The 22524-nt window shown below is 62.6% G+C and overlaps 4 protein-coding genes across 6 annotated transcripts; 3 read left to right on the top strand and 1 right to left on the bottom strand.

Moving 5' to 3' along the window:
* Nucleotides 1-137: 137 nt before the first annotated feature.
* Nucleotides 138-4195, bottom strand: LOC130600593 (lateral signaling target protein 2 homolog). Of its 3 annotated transcripts, XR_008972492.1 has the most exons (14): nt 4093-4195; nt 3269-3409; nt 3056-3193; nt 2709-2914; nt 2536-2625; nt 2347-2436; nt 2120-2221; nt 1798-2046; nt 1578-1693; nt 1391-1504; nt 1132-1230; nt 770-882; nt 416-689; nt 138-317 (listed from the first exon to the last, which is right to left on the bottom strand). XR_008972492.1 is itself a non-coding variant. In XM_057412051.1 (13 exons), the coding sequence occupies exons 1-13, from the start codon at nt 4132-4134 to the stop codon at nt 567-569; spliced, it is 1623 nt and encodes a 540-aa protein (XP_057268034.1). In that variant the 5' UTR covers nt 4135-4195; the 3' UTR covers nt 138-566. The 3 variants fall into 3 exon arrangements, 2 of the variants coding, with proteins under 2 accessions (XP_057268034.1, XP_057268035.1); XM_057412051.1 differs by having other exon boundaries at nt 138-689; XM_057412052.1 differs by having other exon boundaries at nt 138-689; nt 2709-2911.
* A 1329-nt stretch (nt 4196-5524) lies between these two features.
* FAM193B (family with sequence similarity 193 member B) lies at nt 5525-13481 on the top strand (the record flags this gene model as incomplete). The annotated part of the gene is made up of 10 exons (XM_057411937.1): nt 5525-5750; nt 7624-7863; nt 8496-8718; nt 8895-9104; nt 9413-9827; nt 10802-10997; nt 11406-11642; nt 12148-13150; nt 13243-13318; nt 13403-13481. Coding segments are annotated over exons 1-10 (2877 nt in total), but the record flags the coding sequence as incomplete, so codon positions are not given.
* DDX41 (DEAD-box helicase 41) lies at nt 13448-19892 on the top strand. Its single transcript, XM_057412046.1, has 16 exons — nt 13448-13488; nt 13583-13742; nt 13823-13897; nt 14225-14285; nt 14843-14979; nt 15527-15599; nt 15747-15900; nt 16005-16141; nt 16341-16503; nt 16604-16735; nt 17199-17270; nt 17528-17624; nt 17812-17961; nt 18104-18175; nt 18368-18478; nt 18686-19892. Exons 1-16 carry the CDS (start codon nt 13486-13488, stop codon nt 18820-18822), a joined length of 1734 nt encoding a protein of 577 aa, XP_057268029.1. The 5' UTR covers nt 13448-13485; the 3' UTR covers nt 18823-19892.
* On the top strand, nt 19500-22508 carry DOK3 (docking protein 3). The gene is made up of 5 exons (XM_057412060.1): nt 19500-19634; nt 20865-21158; nt 21302-21395; nt 21481-21653; nt 21736-22508. Exons 1-5 carry the CDS (start codon nt 19578-19580, stop codon nt 22444-22446), a joined length of 1329 nt encoding a protein of 442 aa, XP_057268043.1. The 5' UTR covers nt 19500-19577; the 3' UTR covers nt 22447-22508.
* The last annotated feature ends 16 nt before the right edge of the window (nt 22509-22524 follow it).

Here is a 22524-nt window from a genome sequence, read left to right as displayed (position 1 = left end):
GGCACCCCCACCCCCCTGCCACCCACCCCCGGCACCTACAGGTGTCCCCGGACCGGCTGCACCCACCCCACCCCACCCCAGCGGGACCGCATGGGAAGCACCCATCCGGCGGTTTATCTCTTTATTAAACCAGGCAGAGGCGGTGGGGAGGGGAAGGGAAGGGGAGCGCCCGCACCCGTGGGCGAGGGCCAGCCTCCGTCACAGCACGGCCCGGCCCCGGGGCACCTGCTGTCATGTGAGGGCTGTTTGCACCGTCTCAGGCCTGGCCCCGGGGTGGGGGAGGCTCTGCCCCGGGCCCAGCAGCAGCCAAAGTTCACCTGCAAAAAAAAAACCACCACCACGAAGCACGTTTCCAGCCGGGGGCTGGAGCTTGGCGGTGGCTGCGGTGCGTGGGGTGAGGCGGGCCTGCGCCCACCCCTGCCTGGGGTCCTGCTGCCGTGCACCGGGGGTCCTGCCGCCATGCCCACCGGGCAGTTGTGCAGTCACGCAGCTGCCCAGCAGCCCCAGAGCAGCTCTTTCTCCCCATCTGCGTCGCCCTGCGGATGCAGATCTGGTCCGGGGGGGTCTCACCGGCTGCGGGGCGCGGGCGCAAGGTGCGCGGTGTAGCAGTGTGTGCACACACGCACGGGTTTGGGCTGGCCATAGTGCGGCAGCGCAGCGGTGTGCGGTGAGCAGCGGGCACAGAAGATCTGCAGGGAGAGAGCCAGAGTGGGGCTGAGCAGAGCTGGGCACCCGTGGGACCCTGTGCCCCAGCCCCGCTCCCTCCTACCTTCCCGCAGCTGCGGCAGTGGTGCCGGCGGCGCAGCAGGGTGAAGGGCGAGCAGCAGGCAGAGCACTGGCTGCACCTGCTGTCCGGTACCCACTCAGGCCGGCGGTGGGTGCCTCAGGGGAAAACACATCCGTGAAACTCCCAATCCCAGCCCCTGTCACTGCCCCAGGATCGTTCCCAGCTCCCTTTGTTGGATCCACACTCACAAGTGTCCTGGAGCTGGCCCCAGGCAGGACACACCAACTATCCCTGTGTGCCCAGGACTGCCCAGGGCAGCTGCACCCCCCGCCAGGCAGGACGGAGCAGGATCAGCCCCAGCCTCAGACCCTGCCCCACAGCCGTGAACCCCATGCAGCCCTCACCTGCCCTCTGGAGCCCAGCAGCTTCCGTGGGGCTGGAGCAGAGGGGACAGTCAGCCACGTGAGGAGCATCTGCTGCACACAGGTCACTGTCCTCTTTCTCTGCGGGAACAAGGGTTATGGTGGTCCAGCCAAAGCAGGGCTGGGCACTGTGGCTGCAGCATCCCCATGCCCAGGGCTGCAGCTTGGTCTCACCAGGGATGGGCTATGGGCAGGGAAGAGAGGAGCCGTCACTGTCCCTCCTGTCCCTGGGGTTACTCACGGCTGGCTCTTGGCTCCTCCGAGGGCTCTGCCTGCGAGGCCACAATCTTGAAGACTGTTTTCAAGATGCTCCGCAGGTCGCTGGCAAAGTTGGTCTGGAGCTGATCGGCCACACCTGCACCGGGAGAGGGGGGTCAGGGTGCTGGGACAGGGCTCTGGGTGCAGGGGTTGGCTTGGAGATCACTCACCCGAGATACAGACGAAGAGGGTGTGCAGCATGTCCTTGGTGCTGCTGTAGCGGGAGCGCAGCTCTGAGCAGTGGGCGCCCGGGGCGGCACTGAGCCCCGTCCCTGGGGGCTGAGGGCTGCACAGGAGGGAGGTGATGATTACCCCAGGGGTGGCGTGAAAAGTCCCTGTCTCAGAGGGCAGGGATTGGCCACCTTGGTCCTGTTCCCTCCCCCCAAGCACCCCCCCCACCAGTCAGTGCCCGGGTTTTCCACTGCACCAGGGGGTTCCAGCCACGTCGTGCAGGCAGGGGGTGATGGGGTGACATTCGGGACATCCAGGAGACCCCAGGGAGCAGGAGGGTCTGCTCGGGGTACGGCTGACCCCCAAGCTGGGGGGGTGGCCGGACTGCAGGGATCTTCCTGCTCGGCTGTGCACAGGCTCCTCTCCAGCAGGCAGAGCTCCTCCACCGACAGCACCCGCAGCAGGTCCCTGTGGTGAGCGGATGGCATTAGCCCCGTGTCGCTGCCCCACTGCTGCTCCCTCATCACACCTCACCATGTACCTGATCTTCTTCAGGAGGTTGTAGAAGGGGCTGAAGACCCGAGACATCTGCTCAGGGCTCCGCTCCAGGCTGAGGGGACCGTCAGGGTAGATGAGGAGACCACTGCAAGGGGACAGAGCCCAGCTCACATCAGGGGTTTGCCCAGGATCCCAACTTCCATGGGAAAGAAGGGACTGGTATAGGGCAGGGAGCACTCAACACCTCCTTGTCCAGGGGGCTGTACCCACCTGATAATGGCCAAGCGAGGGATGGTGAACATCAGCAGCGGTTCGTAGCCATCAATCATCTCCTGGGTCAGATAACCCAGGTGTAGGGCTCTGGGGGGGTCACACACAGTGGGGCTGAGCCCAAGGACACAACCCCATCCCTAGGGCTGGGGTCCCTACCACCCCTGCCTGGCTCTGGATGCCCCTCACCTCTCCACTGTCTCACAGAAGAGCACAATGATCTCTTGCTGCCTGTAGATCTCTTCAGGAGACTTCACCACCACCAGTGAGGACACATAACTGGAGAGATGGGGGGATCATGAGGCTCCTGCAGCCCCAGCACAGCCCCCCCCCCTCCCCAGCATCCCAACCCTGGCTCCCACCTCAACTCGAACTCTGCGAAGAGCCGGTCGAACTGCACGAGCACAGCGCGGACGGGCTCCGGGTAGGAGCCAGGCTGGCTCAGGCTCTGCTCCCGCAGCACTGTCCGCACCAGCTCCAGGCTGCACAGCAGGTTCCTGGCCTGGGGCCTCAGGTGAGCCCCGTCTGCCTCCTCCACCTCTAGGAAGGTGCCAGCCAGGAGACACTGCTGGGACCAGGGCCTTGTCAGAAGCCAGCGCCTGGGGCAGCACAGCCCCTGCACCCAGGATCTGCCCTCGGTGGGGTGCCCCTTTCAGCCTGGGTGAGCTGGACCTCATCACCTGCCCCAGGACAGCATCTCCACGCTCACCTCAGCAGCAAAGAGCATGTGGTTCCCCAGGTTGTCCACCAAGAGCTCCTCGGGGAACTTGACCAGGTAGTCACGGCTGTGCCGCTGTGTGGGGATGCACTCCTCCATGATCCGCTCCAGCACAGACAGCAGGTGAGCCTGAGGACAGCAGGGATGTCACCCGCAGCCACCCGTAGGGCCCAGGGTCACAGCGGGGCCCGGGCTGCCCCATACCTGGCTGAGGTGGAGCTGGTTGAGGAGCACCAGGTACTGCTGCGGGTCCAGCTCCGCATCCAGCCCGTTGATCTCAGCCACCACCCGCGTTACCCGCTCATCGGCAAAGAAGAACTGAGAGAGCAGGCGGGGGTCGGAGCGCTAAGGGGAGAGCAGAAGGGTGATAGTGGGAGCACCCCGCAGCTCCGGGTGCTGAGCCAGCACCCATGCTCCCGGACTGGGGGGTTTGCCCCCCTGGGGCAGCCTCAGGACCACTCGGGCAGGTACAAGGGGCCCCGACAGCGGCTCCGTCTGCGCCGATCTGGACCGGGGCCCTGGCCCAGCCCTCCCGGGGAGCGCCGCGGTCCCCACCCACCTGTACCTCAGTTTCCCCAGGGCAGAGCAGGATGAACAAGCTCGGCCGCATCCCGGCAGCGTGGGCACGGATCCGAGCCCGGCTGTAAACACCGGCTCGGGTGAAAGGTCCGCGGGGAGCCCGCTGGAGAGCGGGCAGCCCGGAGGGGCGCTCCTCGCCCCATCGCTCCCACAGACCCCCGAGGGGCCGCCGGGATGGACGGGACAGGGGGAAATCTCCTTGCCCTGGGAGCGGGCGGTGCCGGTACGGGCGCTGAGCTTCCCGGTCCTGCCCGCTGTCCCCCGCACCCCCCGCCGCACCTCCAGCCCCGGGGCTGGGCACCGCTTCGTCTTCCCGCTACCCTGCCAGGGGGGTCCCAGGCGCCGCCGCTCCCCTCCCGCCCCCCTTCACAGCTCCCGGTGCCGGCGGTGGCCCCGGGCAGCCCCGACTGGGAGAGGGTCGGCCCCGGCACGGCCCCCCCCGTGCTCACCTTGGGCCGGCGGAGCCAGCGGCGGAGGGCGGCGGGCAGCATGGCGCGCTCCGCAGCTCTTGCCGCCGCCCGGCTCCCCGCGCCCGCCGCTCGCCGACGGGGCGGGCCGGCACCGGGCACCGCCCGGGGGCGGACCGGGGAGGTGTCCGCCCGGCACCGGGACGACCCGGAGGACCGGCCCCTACCGCGCCCCGTCCTGCCCGCTGCAGGACCCGGGGCTTTGCCGCCGCTCGACGGGCCGGTTCCCCCCTACGGCGGGCAGGGTTCTCTCGCCGGCTGTTCTGGTCTCGGTTGCTGGCTCCGATTCCCAAGTGCAACCCTCGCGCTCCCGGGTCTCCTCAGTTCCCTGGCTCTTGCCTCCCGGTTCCCCTGTCCCCTGGGCCCCCGAGCCCAACCTTCCACAGACCGGGACACCCCAGAGATGCAGCCCCACAGCCCCTCAGCCCCGAGCATCCCCGGGCTGCTGGGGTCACCCGCAGGCATCCGCCTCCTCTCTGCTGCCTGTCTATGTAGAGAGGGGGGTGCCGAGCAGGGTGTTTCAGTGGGAGGGGGGCAAAGCAGCCCCTTGGTGGGAGCAGAAAGGGCCGAGTGGCCACGGAGGGGTCCCAAGAGATGCTCAGGATGCTGTGCAAAGCAAAATGCGCCGGCTGTGCCAGAGGAGGCTGCTCCTGTGCCTCAACAGTCCTGACACTGCTGCCCACAGGATGTGGGTGCTGATAATTCAGATGGCTGAAAGCCTAATGGGGTGGATTCACGGGTAAAATATCCGCCGAGGACGATTGAATAAACACGGCGGCACTACCTTGGCTTGAGGAAGTCCCTGAGTCACGGCGGCCCTGCGGCATCCAGGCTGAGCCGGCTGTGGGTGCACAGCGCACCTGGAGCCCCGCCTGTCCCTCTGCTGTGGGCCGTGCTGCCACGGCGGTTATGGGGGGCACAGTGGGCTTTCCTCAGCGGCCAAGTGCTCCACATGTCCCAGTGTCTACAGCCCTGTGCCCTGCTCCACCATCGGAGGGGAGCTCCGGTCACAGGAGGCGCAGGATGGAGGAAGGCCCGGCCTCACACAGACCCCTGCCACGATGGGGGGTTTTGGGGTGATGCGTGGCCCCAGAGCTGGCAGGGAGGTGAGGGTTGAGCTGGTTCCCAACTCTTTTGGGGGTCCAACCTGGGGGCCCAGACCCCCAGGCAGCCTGTGATCAGGCAGCAGATGGAAATGGGGACAGTGGGCATGGTGCTGCATGGCACTGCATGGTTGTAGGGTACTGCATCGGGGGAACCCTGCGCTGGGACCAGAACATGTGGTGAACCGTGCAGGGCTTGCCCTGCCTGGATGGGGTCACGCAATTCCGTGGATGCCGTGGCACTGAGCGCAGCCAGGAGCACACAGGGTACCTGGAGAGCATCGTTACATGGGGTGGGGTGCAGATCCTGGCTGCGGCGGGCGGCGGGCCGCGCTCGCCATGACTCGCAGGCGGAACAAGGCGGCGGCAGCGGCGGCGGGTGTCGGCTCCGGGCCTCGCCGTGAGAGGCTGGGGGGTTCCGACGCCGGTCCTCCTCCCCCTCCTCCGCCACCGCCGCCTCCACCGGAACCGCCCGCCCTGCCTGAGGTGGTGGTGGCGGCGGGCAGCAGCGGGGAGCCGGGCAGAGCCACCGCTCAGGTACCGGGTTAGGTCCTGCGGGGCTGTCTTGGAAGGGGGTTCAGTGGGGCAATGGGGAACGGGGCAGGATCCGGGGGTTGGGCCAGAGCCGAGCCCCCTCCACTCCCCCTCCCCGAGCCCTGCCCCATCCCTGCACGACCCCGTCCTCGGAGCATCCCTGGGGCGCCGCCACCCTTGAGGCACTGCTGCCTCCCACCTCCCGCTTTTGGAGGGTCCTCTGCACCCTCGGGGGTGGTGCTGGTGGGGGTGCCCCGGCGGAGCCGCGCTGCCGGGGTGCGCCTTTGGCGGGGGGGGCAGGCTGAGGTGGGTGGGGAAGGTAAGAGGTGAAGCCCCAGCCCTTCTCCGAGGGGACTGGCTGCCTTGGAATGCGGGAGCCACTTTGTGCAGCATCCTGGGGCACGCGTGAGGCTGGGCTGGGTGTGCGGGCAGGGCCTGACCTTGGCTGGGTTGGGCTGGGCGGTGGAGCTGGGTCGTGGCCATGGGTTATGGATGTATTGAGCTGCAGTGGGAGCTTGGGGTGTCTCTGGCAGATGGCTGGGGTGCTGGGGGCTCCCACTGATGCTCATCTCTCCCGGCAGTTAGGGATAGCTGAGATCAGACTTTCCTGGGGAGGATGGATCAGCCAGGAAGCCTGTGCCCCCACCATTGCATGCTGCTCCCGCTGACATGACAGCAGTGATCTGCAGCATGAGAGCAAAGGGCTCTTCTGTGTGCCCCTTACTCGGTCCCTGTGAGCAGATCTGCCCAGGAGCCCCATGTGCGCTGGGGAGGGCAGAGCCCTGCGCTCGGGTGGCGTGGCCGTGCTTCAGGGGGTGTTCCCACCGCTCCTTCCTGCGGGAGGGTCCAGCCCTGCCCATGGCAGGTGGCTGAGCATCTGCCGAGCAGGCTGCGGGCTCTCCCGCACCTCTCGCTGCCCGGCTGCAGCTGCCTGCTCCGGGCCGTGGCTGGGAGCCGGGGGCTGGGCTCCGGGCCCGGATGCGCTGGGCGGGTTGGGGACCGCCGCGCTCTCACCCGCCGTGCGCTGTGTCCGCTCCCGCTGAGACACGGGGCGGCCCTGGGAGCCCCCCCTCCTTGCGGGTGGGCAAAGGGAGCTGTGCCCCCCCTCTGCTCTGCTTGGCCTCTGACCTTTGCTTCACCTTGAGCCTGGGAGACGCCATCTGTTTCGCAGCAGCAGTTCAATGTGCAGCTCATTGTCGTGGGGCCCCGCCGCGGCGGCAGACAATGGGGGCCCCCTCGCCCGTGCCACGCCGGGCTCGTCACGGCTCTCAGGCCTCCGGCGAGCCCGCGAGCTGCGTCCCGGCTCCTGCTGCTGCCCAGTGCGGGGAGAGCACGGGGGGCTGCACCCACCACGGTGCGTCTGCCGCCGGCTGCACAGAACAAAGAGGCAGGAGGGAGGGCCTGTGGTTCTTGGGTAACACAGTGGGGGGTCTGTGATGGGTAAGGAGGGAGGGTTGTGGCTGGCGGACCCCTCTTGTAACCCTGTGTGGCAGTTTCTGTGTGTCTTGCTCTTGCTTTGCTCTGAGAGTCGCCTTGGTCCCACTGTACCAGATGTGATGGTGGGAGTTGCTAGGGGCTTCCCAGCCTTGCTTGGTGGTGAGGCTGGTTCTTTAGCATAGTGTGATCTTCCCAAGGGTCCAGAATGCTCCAGGCTGGCACACGGCAGGCTGGCAGCAGCTGGGCAGCCCGAGGCTGCTCTCCTCCAGTGGGAGAAGGTGCAGTTCCACATGTAGCCTACAAGAAATCCTCTGGTTTGGTGTCAGCATCCTGAGGTCTCATTTGCTGCCTCATCTTCCCTGCACCTGTGCAGACCTGCTGCCCTGCCATGCGGTGGATCATACCTGGGGTGACTCATGGTCTGTGTATCCTTCTGCAGGTGCTGCCCACCACTAACCAGTCAGTGCAGACATGCTGCTTGCTCTGTCACCGGGAGCGCAAGGACTGGGGAGGGCCGTCCCACAATGGGCTGGTTTCCCCCGGCGAGAGGCTGCCACCGGACTTCGTGCCAACACTTGTGCAGAACCTCCTGGGAGAAATGCCACTGTGGATCTGCCAGAGCTGTCGGAAGAGCGTGGAGGAGGAAGAGCGGCGGGCAGTGCAGGAGCAGGCCCTGGCGGTGAGCAGGGTTGGAAAGGGAGGGCTGAGGTGCTGACCACCCTATGGTGCTGCCTGAGTGTGCAGGTCCCCTCCTCACTCAGAACTGAGCGCCCCAGGCATCCCTCCACCATGCTGCACTCCCTGGGGCTTCTGCTGCTGGCTCCCTGGGGAGAGTCTGCCATGGAGGCTTATCTGGCAGCGTGTGTTGGGTTGGAGCTGTCTGCCTGGAGAGGTGCTTCTCTGCCAGCCCTGCTCCAATGTGTGTTGTGCCGTGTGCCCTTGATGCCAAAGCTATCTCCCTGGAGTGGCAGCATGTGCCAGAGCAAATGCCTGCCTGTGCATGCATGGAGCTCAGGGGAAGAGAAGTTTCCTCCTCCCCGATTTTGTTTAACCCTGGCGTGGTTTGAGGGCGGACAGAGCAGGCGTGTGGCTCTTGCCACAGCATGGCTGTGCTGGTGGGGGTCCTGGGAGCCAGGTTGTGTTGCTGTTGGGCAGGTGGGCAGTTTGCCACCCCCAAGACAGTGACAGAAGCAGTTCTTGCGTGCTGAGCCCCTGCCTTCAGGCAGTAGAGGGGGTCTTGGTGCTGATGCCCTGGGCCAAGGGCTTCCCCTCCCAGTCCACTGCTGCTTCACTCTTTGTTTTCCTTGCCAGGTCTCGTTATCCCACACATCCTGCAAGTCACAGTCTTGTGGGGGTGGCTCCCACTCCTCTTCCTCCTCCTCCTCCTCTTCTTCCTCCTCGTGCCACGGGAACTCAGGGGACTGGGACCCCAGCTCTTTCTTGTCTGCTCACAAGCTCTCGGGCCTCTGGAACTCACAGCACACCAACGGGGCCGTGCAGGGCAGCCCCCTCGGGGTCCCCCCTGCTGCACTAGGTGAGTTGAAGCCAGCCATGGGGTTGAGCAGAGCTTTCTGCCTAGTCCTTAACTTAGGTGGTTCCTTTGTGGGCAGGGGCAGGCAGGCTGGGCCTCTGGATGCCAGTGCCAGCAGGATGCCTGGGTGCCTTTACAGAGGGTGCTGGGAGCCAGCCCTAACTCCGCGTTCCTTCCAGGCGAGAAGCACCCTGGCCTTGCTGTGTCTCTGGAGTGCACGAGCCAGGCGCCGGCCGCGGCACCAGGGCTCAAGGCCTGTCCCTACAGCCACGCAGCCTCCCCCACCTCCAGCAGTGCTGCCCCAGGCTCGCCTCTGCCTACCTCACTTGACTTCTGCAAGACACTGCCGAAGCAGTTCAAAAGCATGTGCCGGAGGGCCACCCCACCAGGTACATGCCCGGGGCAGAGCCCTCCTTGGCCTCCTGTGCCACTGATCCACACAGCCTTCACTGCCCAGCACCTTTCCCCATGATCTGCTGTCCATGGGGCAGGGCTGAATCATGTGGGAGAACCAAGGTGCTGCTGAGGCCCTTTGTGAGCAGGGATGGCTTCTAGCCCAAGCATCCTGCTGCCTGGGGGGAGGAGGGGTTTGTCCCATGGAGAAGCAGCCTGTGGAGAGTGTGAGCAGCTCTGAATGTGGCCCTGGCCTGTGCAGGATAGCTGGTGTCTGACTGCCTCTGCTCCTGCCCCTTTGCAGGTGAGGCCTTCCACTCCTCAGAGCATCATCAGCACTCCGACCTCACTGCTCCTCCCAACAGTCCCACGGGCCTCCCCTCCCAGCCACCAGCGCTGATCCCCTCCAAGCAGACGCCTGCCCATGCGGGGCCCTTTGGCTCCCCACCCCACGTCCCACTGGGCACCTCTCCGCAGGCTGCGCTCTTCCCTGCACCCAGTGTGCAGGCAGCAGCCCCAAAGCTGGTGTCTGAGTCCCCTCCCGCCGGCACGGTCTCGCACAGCCCGGGGTCGTGCAAGAGCCCTCATCTGCCCTCTGCCAACGTGCCGCTGCTGAAGATGCCGCCTCCGCTGTCAGGCTGCACTCATCCCTGCAATGGGCACTGTAGCACTTCGCTCATCCCTCCTCCTGCCTCTCACCAGCTGCCCAGCACGAACAGGTGAGTAGAGGAGCCCTGTCTGCTTCCAGCCTCTCCTTTCTGGGCTATGTGCCCATTCTCCCTGCCCGCGGATGTGCTTTTCCCTGCGGAGGGGCTGGCTGCTCTGGTGTGGTGGTGCGGAGAGCCGCTGTCTTTGCAGGGCAGTTCCGCTGCTTCAGACCCCTGGTCTATTGAGGGTTCAGCTCTTTCTCTCCCCACGTGTCTTCTCCCTGCGGTTGTCCTTTAGTACTGTGGTGCAGAAGAGACTGTGCTTGCTCCTCCTCCAGCTAAAAGACCAAAAGGAACCGCCCGGTCAACCTGCTGTTGGCCAACAGGACCTTTGTCACTGAGACCCGTCGGGCAGCTGTGGCACTGAGCAAAAGTCCTCAAGAAGATGAAGCCTGTGGTCTTGTTCTGCTTGCCTGCTCCCCTGGCCCTCTTTGGGCTGCCTGTACCCTGGAAGAGAGCGGGTGCTGTTTTTTCTCCGCTGATTAAGTGTTCCCTGTGGAGGGCCAGCCTGGTCCTGAGCTGCAGCTGGAGGAGTTGTGCTGTGGGCCTTGCCCTGGCCTCCCTGTCTGAGCTGGGTGGTCTGTGGCTGTGGGAACCGGGCCTGCCTGCCCGTGGGGATGTCTGGCAGCTGCATGCAGTTCCAGCGTTTCTCACCTGTGCTACCTGCTGCCCCCAGTGAGTACCACTCCCTGCCCTGGAAACAGCTTGTGGCCTGGCAGAGGGACACTGATTTCTGGAGCTCTGGTGCACCAGCCTCCTGCTTGCCAGAGGCCCTGGGGGGCGAGGAGCTACAGATGTCTTTTGCCGTGAGCTCCTCTGGCATCTCCCCCTGGAGGAGGATGCAGGGGAGGGGGTTTGCCTTGCAAATCCTTCTGCTCGGGCACAGGCTGCCCTGGGAGGGGTGTTCCTACACAAGCAGTGTGTGGGCCAGTTTTTGAGACCTCCTGGATCCTGCTCACCTTTCGCCCTTCTTCCCTCCTGTGCAGGGACCCCTCTTGCAAAGGGCACAAATTTCCAAATGGTACCAGCTGCCACCCGCCGCAGCCCTGCGAGGCAGATGAGGGGCTCGGGGAGGACGAGGACAGCAGCTCTGAGCGCAGTTCCTGCACCTCTTCCTCCACCAACCAGAAAGATGGGAAGTTCTGCGACTGCTGCTACTGTGAGTTCTTCGGCCACAATGCGGTGAGTGAGGGGCTGGTCTGCAGCCACCCCCAGTCCTTGTGCTCTGCTCTGCGGTGAGGTGTTACACAGCCCGTGTGCCGAGAGCACGGGGATGGGCAGGTCTGGCCACAACTGCTTCCTGCCAGTGTGTGCATGCCCCCTTCACTTCCATCATCATCATCATCATCATCATCATCAGTGTGATGGTCCCCTCACTCCCAGCTTGCAGCCATCTGCTCAGCCCTGGGGCTCGGTTCTGCCAGCCAAACCCTGTGGCTTCACGGTGGAAGAGAGTTCCGTGGGGGCTGTGCTGACTTGTCTTGCTGGGACCTGTGAGGCAGGGATGGTTGGGGAAGTGGGTGTGGGGCTGGTGGGAAGCTGGGGTTGGCTTTGTGTGCCTGTCCAGCTGATGACTCTCACCTACTGCAGCCGCCAGCTGCTCCCACCAGCCGCAACTATGCTGAGATCCGGGAGAAGCTGCGCTCGCGCCTCACCAAGAGGAAAGAGGAGCTGCCACAGAAACTGGGGCACAACAGCAGCTCTGGAGAGCCTGCCGTGGACCACCGCAATGTGGATGAGCTACTGGACTACATCAACAGCACAGAGCCCAAGCCCTTGAACAGTGCCAAGGCAGCCAAGCGAGCACGGCACAAGCAGAAGAAGAAGGTGAGGGTGGGCAGAGGGAAGCGTTGCCTGGGGCAGGCTGCAGGAAAGAGGTCAGAGCAAGACTGTGCCCCTTGCAGGGTTTTGTCTTCTCTCCTTTGCATTCCTTGTTTTGTTGATCTCCATCTACTTTGCTGCTGTCTCCCCTGAGGTGACAGTGGTGTTTGGTTCTGTGCAGGGTTTCCCCTTCCCCTGCCTCTGATCCTGCAGAGGGTGGCTCAGCCCTTCTGGGTGCTTTGGATTGTGCTGTTCTACCTTGCTGTATGCCACATCTCTGACAAGCACTGCATCTGTGGTGGGGAGAGACCCATCTGTGCCGTGATCATTCATACCCAGAGCAGTGTTGTGTACAGTGTGGCAGGTGTTGCACTGCAGAGGACACATGGCAATTTGAGGGCTTTGGAAGGTGGGGGGTGGCCATGCTGAGCACTGGCCCTTAGGTTTGCTGTCTAACAATGGCTAGCCCTGGGGTCTGGGCCACCCAGTCCTCATGGCACCCATGTTGCAGGAGAAGGAGAAAGCCCAGCTGGAGGCTGAGGCCCAGAAGCGGGCAGAGCACACCCCTGCAGCCAGCCAGGCCAGGGAGCCAGCCGAGGAGAAGCTGCTGGAGTGGCCAGAGCTAGAGCTGGAGCGGGTGAACAGCTTCCTCAGCAGCCGGCTGCAGGAGATTAAGAACACCATCAAGGACTCCATCCGAGCCAGCTTCAGTGTCTATGACCTCAACCTGGACGTCAACGACTTCCCCAAGAAGGCAGCTGTTCTGGAGCAGAAGAACCTGCTCTCCAACCTCAATGGCTCCTCTGACCTGCAGGACATAGACCTGGCCCTGGCCCCGCTCAGCCTGGGCCCTGCCAAGAGCCACACACTGCTGCGGAGTGAGCTGGGGACCCGATGGAGCGAGGGGCCTGGGGAGCCGCCACCGGCCCCGGCGGCTGAGAATGGCGTGGTGAAGCGCCTCAGTGCCGTGCCCAGCCTCTCCCGTATGATCTGGGTGCAGTCCAAGGCTGCGGACTCTGCTGTGGATGGTAGCGGGCTGAGCCCGGAACCCAAGGAGGGACCACAGCCCAAGGGGCTGGAGCCACTGGAACCAGTACCGAGCCGGCAGCGCAAGAACAAGCGGCAGAACGGGACAGCAAAGAAGGGGGAGGGCATGGCTGCAGTGCCCCGGCTGGAGAGCCCTGGTGTGAAGGGGCAGGTGCTGGGAACCAAGCACCCTTCCAAGGCCAGTGCCTCAGAGCTGCAGCGGGTGGGCAGCTGTGCCGAGCAGGGCGAGAGTGGCAAGGGGCAGCCCTGTGGTGGCGGCAGGATGGAGAAGGAGAGAAACAGCGAGTGGAAAAGCCGGAGGGGAGAGGGCAAAGTGGAGCTGCCAGAGCCAGCGCAGCAGCATCTGCCTGCACTGGGCACTGGGGACCGGCAGCTGCCAGTGCCTCCCATCTTAGGGGGCTCCCCCCAGCCTAAGGGCAAGAGCAGGAAGAGCCGCAACAAGGTGGAGAAATCCAATACCTCGATCGGTGAGTGCTGGGAATGCCGCTCTGTGCTGCCCTCTTCCCGCTGGCACCTTCCCTGCCCCCTGCACTGACCCTCTGCCCCTCTGCCTTGCCAGATGATGTGTTCCTGCCCAAGGACCTGGATGGGGCTGAGATGGATGAGACCGACAGAGAAGTGGAGTATTTCAAGAGGTGAGAGGCAGCCCTGAGGGGTCAAACCCGGCTCGGGGTGTGGGGCTGGGGGCTGACCAGGGCTGTCCTTCCTGTCCCCACCAGGTTCTGCCTGGACTCGGCCAAACAAACACGGCAGAAGGTACGACTACGTGCCCTACGTGCCCGTCAAGCAGCGGAAGCAGCAGATGGTAACGGGGCCCGGCGCTGGCGGGGAAGGGCTCTGAGTGTCCCCCCTCAGCCCAGCGCGGGGTTCTCACTCGGCCTCGACCCATTTCCTCCCAGCTGCAGAAGCTGCTGCAGATGCGGCGGAAGGTGGTGTCGGAGGAGGAGCAGCGGGACAGCGGGAGCGAGCAGCGGGGTGACGAGGATGACATCCCCCTGGGGCCACAGTCCAACATCAGCCTCCTGGACCAGCACCAGCACCTCAAGGAGAAGGCAGAAGGTAGGGGAGCAGCTGGTAGCTGGGCTGGGTGACTTCCAGAGGGGAGTGGCTTCCATTGCCTGACTCTCTCCTCTCCCCAGCTCGGAAGGAGTCAGCCAAGGAAAAGCAGCTGAAGGAGGAAGAGAAGATCCTGGAAAGTGTGGCGGAGGGCCGAGGTGAGTGGTGGGAGCTCTAAGAGCTGTCAGGGCAGCAGTAGTACCTGCCTTGCAACACTCAGGGATGTTTACACCCAGGGATGGGACAGGAAATCACAACAGAACCCCTCGGTCAGCATCTGACTGCCTGGGTTAGCCTTGCCCTGGCAGGCCCCTGGACAGGGCAGGCTGCCGCACTTGTTGTTCCACTGCCCAAAGGGCTTTCAGGGATGTTGCATTCCCTTCTCTGTCTCCACATGTGGTCTTTGCCTGAGTAGCTCAGTGCTGAGGTTAAGTGCATCTGGAGATGGAGAGTTTACACTGACCCCCTCTGCTTTGTTCTTGCAGCTTTGATGTCAGTGAAGGAGATGGCCAAGGGCATCACCTATGACGATCCAATTAAAACCAGGTGTGTTTCAGGGTACAGAGGTTGTCTTTCTGAAAGCACTGCCTCCTGGCAGCTGAAGGGAACCAGCAGCCATACAGCCTTGCAGGCAGAGCACTGGTTTGCAGCCACTGGCTTTTCTCTTGCTCTGCTGTCTGGCTTCTTACTGCTGAGTGTAAGATCAAAGGCTGTTGAGTCACTTTGGATGCTGTTTTATAGACAGTAAGGTTTGCTAAAGCACAGTTATGTTAAACTTGAAGATTTGAGGTGGGTATTCAGATCTTGGAGGTGACTAAGCTACAGGAAGAGACTGGGGGAGACTACAAAGCTGGTGCTGCTTGAGGCAGTGTCACTGAGACATTTCTAAAAGATTTTGGCGTATTCCATCCATAGGGTGTTCTCAGCTGTTAGCTTGGCACTTTCTACTGAGACTTTGGGGAGACATTTCATGTGGAACTGCTCCTGTGCTCCTTGGGGTTACTTGTTTTCCTTGGTGGGATGCTGGAACCCAGCCCCTGGGCCACAGGCTCAGGAGCCTCAGCCTCATTCTGCACCATGACTTTCCTCTGTTGCCCTCACAGCTGGAGAGCACCTCGTTACATCCTGGCCATGTCGGAGGCCCGGCACGACCGCGTGCGCAAGAAGTACCACATCCTGGTGGAGGGGGAAGGGATCCCACCCCCCCTCAAGAGCTTCAAGGAGATGAAGTTCCCAGCAGGTGGGTCGGGAGGAGCTCCAGACAGGGAAGGGGGAAGCTTTGTGCTGGGAAGTGCACATCAGTGAGAGAAGCTGTTGAATGGAGAGGGCCTCTTCATCAGGGACTAGCGATAGGACAAGGGATAATGGTTTTAAACTTAAACAGAGGAAGTTCAGGTTAGATAGAAGGAAGAAGTTCTTTACTGTGAGGGTGGTGAGGCTGGAACAGGTTACCCAAAGAAGTGGTAAAATGCTCTGTCCCTGGTGGTGTTCAAGGCCAGGTTGGACAGAGCCTCGGGTGACATGGTGTAGTGCGAGGTGTCTCTGCCCATGCAAGGGGCTGGAACTGGATGATCTTCAGGTCCCTTCCAACCCAAACCAGTCTGTTATTCTATGATTAATGCTTGGTGTTAGTGGGGTCACAGCTTGAATTCCCAGCAGTGCCTGTGTCGCTTGGTTTTTCCCCAAGCGGTTTGGGTTGCTGGTGCGAGAGCTGCTACTGGGACATGAGGAGGGAAAGAAGGGGAAGACCTCATGTAACAAACGTGCATGTCCATGTTCTGTCACAGCTATACTGAGGGGCCTGAAGAAAAAGGGAATTCAGCAGCCAACACCCATACAGATCCAAGGCATCCCCACCATGTGAGTGCTCTACCTGTCCCAGAGTGGGGAGCAGTGTGAACAGGGAGCTCTTCCCTGGCAGATGCACCCTGTCACCTTGCTTGAGCCCCAGAGGTTTGAGATGTTCTGTGATGCTGCTTTTCACCACTGGCCCTACTTCTCTGCCAGCCTCTCGGGAAGGGATATGATTGGCATTGCCTTCACTGGCTCTGGGAAGACCTTGGTGTTCACCCTCCCGGTGATCATGTTCTGCCTGGAGCAGGAGAAGAGGCTGCCCTTCTCCAAGCGAGAGGGACCCTACGGACTCATCATCTGTCCCTCGGTGAGTGTCAGCGGTGCTGTGACAAGCATTTGATTGACATTCAGTGGCAATCTCTGATCCTCCCTGCACGGAGGTGCAGGAATGAGTGAGTTCTGTCTCTGCAGCGGGAGCTGGCCCGGCAGACCCACGGCATCATCGAGTACTACTGTCGCCTGCTGCAGGAGGACGGGCTGCCCCCGCTGCGCTGCGCCCTCTGCATCGGGGGCATGTCTGTCAAGGAGCAGATGGAGACAATCAAACAGTAAGACCTAGAGGGGTTTGTGGGGTTGGAACTGTGCTCTGTTTCCTGGTAGGGGACTATGGGGTGGCACTCTAGCTAGATGGCTTCAGGGAAGTGTCGGGGCAAAGGTGATGTGCCCAGCAGGTGCCACATTCCCTATGTGTCCTGCATGGGGCAGGAATTCCCAAGTGTGTGACCATGGCCTTCTCTTGTCTCACAGTGGTGTGCACATGATGGTGGCAACCCCTGGCCGCCTGATGGACCTGCTGCAGAAGAAGATGGTGAGCCTGGACATCTGCCGTTACTTGGCCTTGGATGAGGCTGACAGGATGATTGATATGGGCTTTGAAGGGGACATCCGTACCATCTTCTCCTACTTCAAGGTACAGAGCTGCTGTGATACCAGCACCCTAAAGCTCAATCTCCAACCCCATTTGGTTGGGTGAGTGCTAAATCCTTGTCCGCACTGTGTTCCCCATGTAGGGCCAGCGGCAAACCCTCCTCTTCAGTGCCACAATGCCCAAGAAGATCCAGAACTTTGCCAAGAGTGCACTGGTGAAGCCCATCACCATTAATGTGGGCCGAGCGGGTGCTGCCAGCCTGGATGTTGTGCAGGTGAGGTAGTTGGGTGCTCCCCCAGACTGTGTGGGAGGCCACCAATATCTGTGAGGGCAATTGATGCGTCTCCCTGCCAGGGAGTTGGGGTTCATAGAATCACAGACTGCTTTGGGTTGGAAGGGACCTTAAGATCATCCAGTTCCAACCCCCTGCCATGGGCAGGGACACCTTCCACTAGACCAGGTTGCTCCAAGCCCCATCCAGCCTGTCCTTGAACGCTGCCAGGGATGGGGCAGCCACAGCTTCTCTGAGCAACCTGTGCCAGTGCCTCACCACCCTCATAGTGAAGAACTTCTTCCTAATATCTAATCTAAATCCACCCTCTTTCAGTTTAAAGTCATCCCCCCATGTCCTATCACCACTTGCTCTTACAAAAAGAGTCCTCCTTCCCAACGGGTTAAGGGATACCAAGCAATAGCAGTTCCTTTGCTGCCTGACTCACCCCTGTGCTTGTTCTTAGGAGGTGGAGTATGTGAAAGAGGAGGCCAAGATGGTGTACCTCCTCGAGTGCCTGCAGAAGACCCCACCACCGGTGAGTAGTGCACTCTGACTGCTCTGGCATCATGGGCACAGGTGCCACAGTGGCACGGGTGGAACTGGCAGTGGGGATGTAGGGGCATGCCGTGAGCATGATGCTGCAGGACGCTGGCATGTGAGTGAGCTGTGCTCCACATGTGAGCAGGTTCTGTGCCCAGAGCTATTGTGTATTCCCCCCAACGATTGGGAATGGGTTTCTGGGGGGTTGTGCTGGTGCCACGTGGCTTTTCCATGATGTCTGTGCTGCTGCAGGTGCTGATCTTTGCAGAGAAGAAGGCAGATGTTGATGCGATCCATGAGTACCTGCTGCTCAAGGGTGTGGAAGCTGTGGCCATCCATGGAGGAAAAGGTTGGTGAGGGTGTTGGGCAAGCCCAGGTTCTGGTGTGCCCTGCCTGGGGCTGTGTGTGGCTGTGGGGAGGTACCAGTGTGAAGCAGTTTGTGATGGTCTGAGGAAGGGCTTTGAGGTTAGTGGTTGCTGTGATAGGTAGTTCTGGGAGCTCTGCCCTTGCTGATGTTCTCTGCTGGGCCTTTGCAGATCAAGAAGAACGGACAAAAGCCATTGAGGCCTTCCGGGATGGGAAGAAGGATGTCCTGGTTGCCACTGACGTCGCTTCCAAGGGCTTGGATTTCCCAGCCATCCAGCACGTCATCAACTACGACATGCCGGAGGAGATAGAGAACTATGGTGGGGACTGGGACCACAGAGGGTACAGTGGGGTGGGCACAGAGGTCAGCGAGGCTCTGTGCTTGTCTCTGCAGCAGCTGGGGGCAGGGGTAGTCTGTCACATTACACTGACCAAGGCCCAATCCTGTCTCTTTCTCCACAGTTCACCGCATCGGGCGTACAGGCCGTTCAGGCAACACAGGCATTGCTACCACCTTCATCAACAAGGCCTGTGGTGAGAAATGGGGGGGCGGGGGGGTGCTGCGGTTGTGAGGTGCAGCTGGGTGCTGGAGCTGCCTGTGACTTGGCTGGGGGTGTTCTGAGCAGGCAGGGACAAGGCATGATGGCCTGTGGAGGGGATATGGTGATGTGAGGCAATGCCCCCACCCCTACCTGGGCTGCGTCTGATCTGTGCCTCTGCCCCCAGACGAGTCGGTGCTGATGGACCTGAAGGCCCTGCTGCTGGAGGCGAAGCAGAAGGTGCCGCCTGTGCTCCAGGTGCTGCACTGCGGGGATGAGACCATGCTGGACATCAGAGGTGAGAGACTCCAGGCTGGCTGAGGGACGTGTGCTGCGGGCAGGATCCCAGCTCCCAGGCCATTCCTGCTGCCTTGAGGCTGTCATTGCCTGCCCTGCTGTGGCATGGAGGGGAGCTGCTGTTGTAGCCCCTCTGCTCTGTTCTGGGCAGGAGGGCCACTCTGCTGGCACGGCACACCTCCCCCTGACCTTGTCACTCCTGTTGCAGGCGAGCGGGGCTGTGCCTTCTGCGGTGGCCTGGGCCATCGCATCACCGGCTGCCCCAAGCTGGAGGCGATGCAGACCAAGCAAGTCAGCAACATCGGCCGCAAGGACTACCTGGCTCACAGCTCTATGGACTTCTAGCCTGGGGAGCCCTCTGCCCATGCCCCACTGCGTGGGCCTTGGCTTCCACTCAGCCTTGGTGCCCCAGCTGCCCCCTTGCCTTTCCCAAGCCCAGGGGCCTGTCCTTCTCTGCCATGGCCCCTTTTCCAGGTAGTTGGCCAGCTCAGCCTGACAAAGTTCCTGCCCCTGGCAGAGCTGTGGAGCTGTGCTGCAACAGCCATGACATCATGGTTGGGTTAAGTCAGCCTTACCTCAGCAATGTTGGGCAAGCAGGTAGCAGTGCCTGAGGGGAGGAAGAAGCCCCAGGAGGGGTAACTGGTCTGTGGCTGGCTGCCTGCTGCCTCTGCAGGCCCCTGCAGTGCCCTGACCAGGGTCTTACCTCGCTCTTCCCCAAAGCCCCTCGATTTCTCCAGGAACATCCCTGTTTTTTGGGCGTTTTCAGCTTGTGGCTTTTCCGTGCCCCTCAAACATGCTCTGATGCAGCTGGGGTAAGGCAGAGCTTGCCCTGATCCTGCTGGGTGGTCCCTGTGGTGTTTCCTGTGCTCTGCCTGCGCACGTTCTGCACTACTGCCCTTCTGCGAAGGGGAGGGCGAACAGACAAGACACCTCCTGTGGCCCAGCCTCTGCCCCTCATCCCACACACCAAAAAGGGGAAGTTGTTGAGAGAAGGAAGTCTGCCCCATGCAGTAGTTTCAGCTGCAGCAGTCACATTTTCTCCACTGCTGGCAGCCCAAGTCACCAGTCCTTGCGCAGGGTGCCAGAGCGCTGCTGGGCCCATGGAGAGACCGGTGAAGGATGGGATCCTCTATGTGCAGCACTACAAATTTGGAAAGGTAAAAGGTGGACTGGGGGCTGGGTACAGGGTTTGCCCTGCTCTGTCTTGATGCCAGGCCTGGAGCTGGGCCCTCAGTAGCCTGGGAAGGGAGACTGGAGCCAGACCCCTCAGAGCTGCCTGGAGGGGGTCCCAGGGCTCTGCAGTCCCAGGGGCAGGGCTTGTCCTGTGGCCGAGAGGACTCATGCTGCCTGCAGGGTCCCTCTTCTCACTTGGTCACTGTGTGATTGGCAATGAAACAATAAACGTGTGTCACCGAGGCGCAGCCAGCGTGTGTGTGTGGGAGTGGGGCACCAGGGCAGCGTGTGGGATGTGGCTCTGTGCGTATCCCTCCATCAGCCTGGTTCTGGTGGGACACTGCCATTCATGGGGCACCCCTTGTGGCTTGGCCTGCTGCTCTGCACCTTTGGGGTGGGCACTGAGTGCTGCAGCCCTCTTGGTTTGGGATGGGTGATATGGTGGGAGACTGCAGGGTCAAGCCAGCTCTAGAGAGGTGCGAGATGGGTGTTAGTGAAGCAGGCCCATCAGTAGCATCCTCTCTTCCCTTGAGGTGTCAGTGGATGTGCTGGGCTGCAACCCCCCTGCTGAGCAATAGCTCACCTTGGAAGTGAAGCGGGCAAGCCCTGTGTGTGTGTGGCTGGTGTCCTGCTGTGTATGAGGCAGGGGGCTGGCAGTGGTGGGTATTTTGGCTGCTCTGGTTTGTGCAGGGTGGAGGCTCTGATGGTGCTGTTCAGGTGCGTGGGGGCACTCGCCCCCTCCATCCCATGACAGGCTGGGAAGGTGCTGGTGCTGCAGAGCCTCCCCTGGGAGGAAGCGGGCTGCAGGGCCCGTTCCTGCTCCACAGATGTGAAGCTGCCAGCAGGAGCTTTAGCAGCTCAAAATGGCTTTAATTTGCATCAGGGTCTGTCCTGAGCACAGCTCTGAGCTCAGCTGCAGCGGCAGCAGGCCGGCACTTGCAGCAGGGAACAAAGAGCAGGACCTGGTGCTCGGGAGCGAGCGTGACTCATGCAGTGAGCCAGGCTCCCCTCACCCCAGCATGGGGACTGCCCTGCCCCGCAGCACTGGGGGTCTGCACTGGCCCTGGTTCGCTGGGGACCCCCATGTGCCCCCTCCTATCCCTTTCCACCCTTCCTGAGCACTGCTGGCCCCGCATGGAATGGAGCACTGTGAACACAGCAGGCAGCTCGTTGCTGACTTGGTTTTCCCTGCCTGTGCCATTCCTGTGCCCCAGAGGTCCTGGAGGAAGATGCGAGCCCAGCTCTTTGCTGCCAGTGCCTCCGGCGTGGCCCGCATGGAGAAGTTCGATGTGCGGGATGATGGCATGATGCTGGAGAAGCCCTCGCTGCGGCAGTGCGCCCGCCGGGTGATCCGCCTCTCTGACTGTGTCTCCGTGGGCCCAGTGGGCACAGAGAGCTGCCCCAAAGCCACTGCTGCCTTCTACCTCACCACCACGGAGAAGAGCTACGTGCTGGCTGCCGAGCAGCGCGATGAGTGGATCTCCCAGCTCTGCCAGCTGGCCTTCCAGGTACCACCATGGGGTCCAGTATAGCTGGGAGCTCTTGTGCTGCTCCTGGCTCGAGTGACATGGGGGTTCTGGGTTGTATGGGCAAGCAAGGGGTGCTTGTGCTCCTGCAGTCCAGGGGCAATGCTCACATGCTTCTGTTTTAGGGGACAAAGGAGATGACACAGAGGAACACCAGGACCCAGCCCAGCCCCCCTGTCCCCATGGAAGAGAACGTCCTCTACTCCTCCTGGCAGGACTGTATGTACAGGAGTGGTGTATTGGGCTAGGGTGGGCTCCAGCTCCGTGCTGTGGTGCTGACCACTGCCTTGCTCTGCTCCTGTAGTGACTGAATTCCTGGTGCTGGTGGTCTGGACGGATGCGGCTGCCCGCTGTGGCCTGCGTGGGCACTACCTGCTCTCAGTCCTTCCCCAGAGCCTGACGCTGAAAGACCTGCAGTCCCGCCAGCCCCTGCTCACCTGGCCCTACCCCTTCCTCCGCAAGTTTGGCCAGGATCAGGTGGGTGTCCCCCCTCCCTCCCTGGAGCTGCTGGCTTCTCAGGGTGGATGCTAGCTCCTCACCCTATCCTTTGATCCCACAGACTGTCTTTTCCTTCGAGGCTGGCCGCCGCAGTGACACTGGTGAAGGCACCTTCACCTTCAGCACCCCCCGGGCCCCGGAGCTCTGCCGCGCTGTTGCCGCTGCCATCGCCTGCCAGCAGCAGGGCAAGGACACCCCAGACCCCCGGCTCTCTGCACAGGGCCTCGAGCCCCAGTCCTGGAGCCCTGGGGCTGAGGAGCCCCAGCCCAGCCCCACCCCTGGGGGGTCACAGGCCCCATCCCAGGCCCCTGCCAGCCTTCTCCACTTCTCCGCTGCTGAGCCAGAGGGCACAGGCCCCATCATCTATGCCTCCATCGCACGGAGCCAGCAGCAACCCCTGTTTGCAGCAGGGGCGCCGGGCTGCAGTGAGGCCTGGGCTGCAGGGAAGCCGGCCCCTGAGCATCTCTACGAGAACATCTTCTCTGCGGAGCCGGGTCCAGCCGGGGCCGAGGAAGAGGAGAAAGGGCGGTGGGAGCTGGAGTGCCGGCAGGCCCCCGAGGGCCACAGCAGCGAGGCGACCCCCCTCTATGACAACCGGGCCGCCATGACCCAGGTCCCGCGGGGCAGCCCCCAGCAACCCGAGCAGCGCTGGGGCAGGGGGGGGCAGGAGCCGCTGTCTGGACGCGCCGGACACAAGCCCCAGGGCACCCTCCGTGCCAGGCTGGTGCGGCTGCTGAGCCGGGAGGCCCCCGGCCCGCGGGACTGGGCCTGATCCCGGTCTGGATGAGGTTCGGTGGCGCGGGGCGGTGAATAAACAGCCAGGGCAGGACCGGGCGCTTCGGGGTCGGTG

This window comes from Pezoporus wallicus, unplaced genomic scaffold (genome assembly GCF_028554395.1).
Source record: "Pezoporus wallicus isolate ANWC-B61680 ecotype Strahan unplaced genomic scaffold, APGP_CSIRO_Pwel_v1 contig_6354, whole genome shotgun sequence".
Classification (NCBI taxonomy): Eukaryota; Metazoa; Chordata; class Aves; order Psittaciformes; family Psittacidae; genus Pezoporus; species Pezoporus wallicus.
The sequence above is the reverse complement of the archived record's forward strand: the minus strand, read 5'-3'. Positions and strand labels throughout refer to the sequence as shown.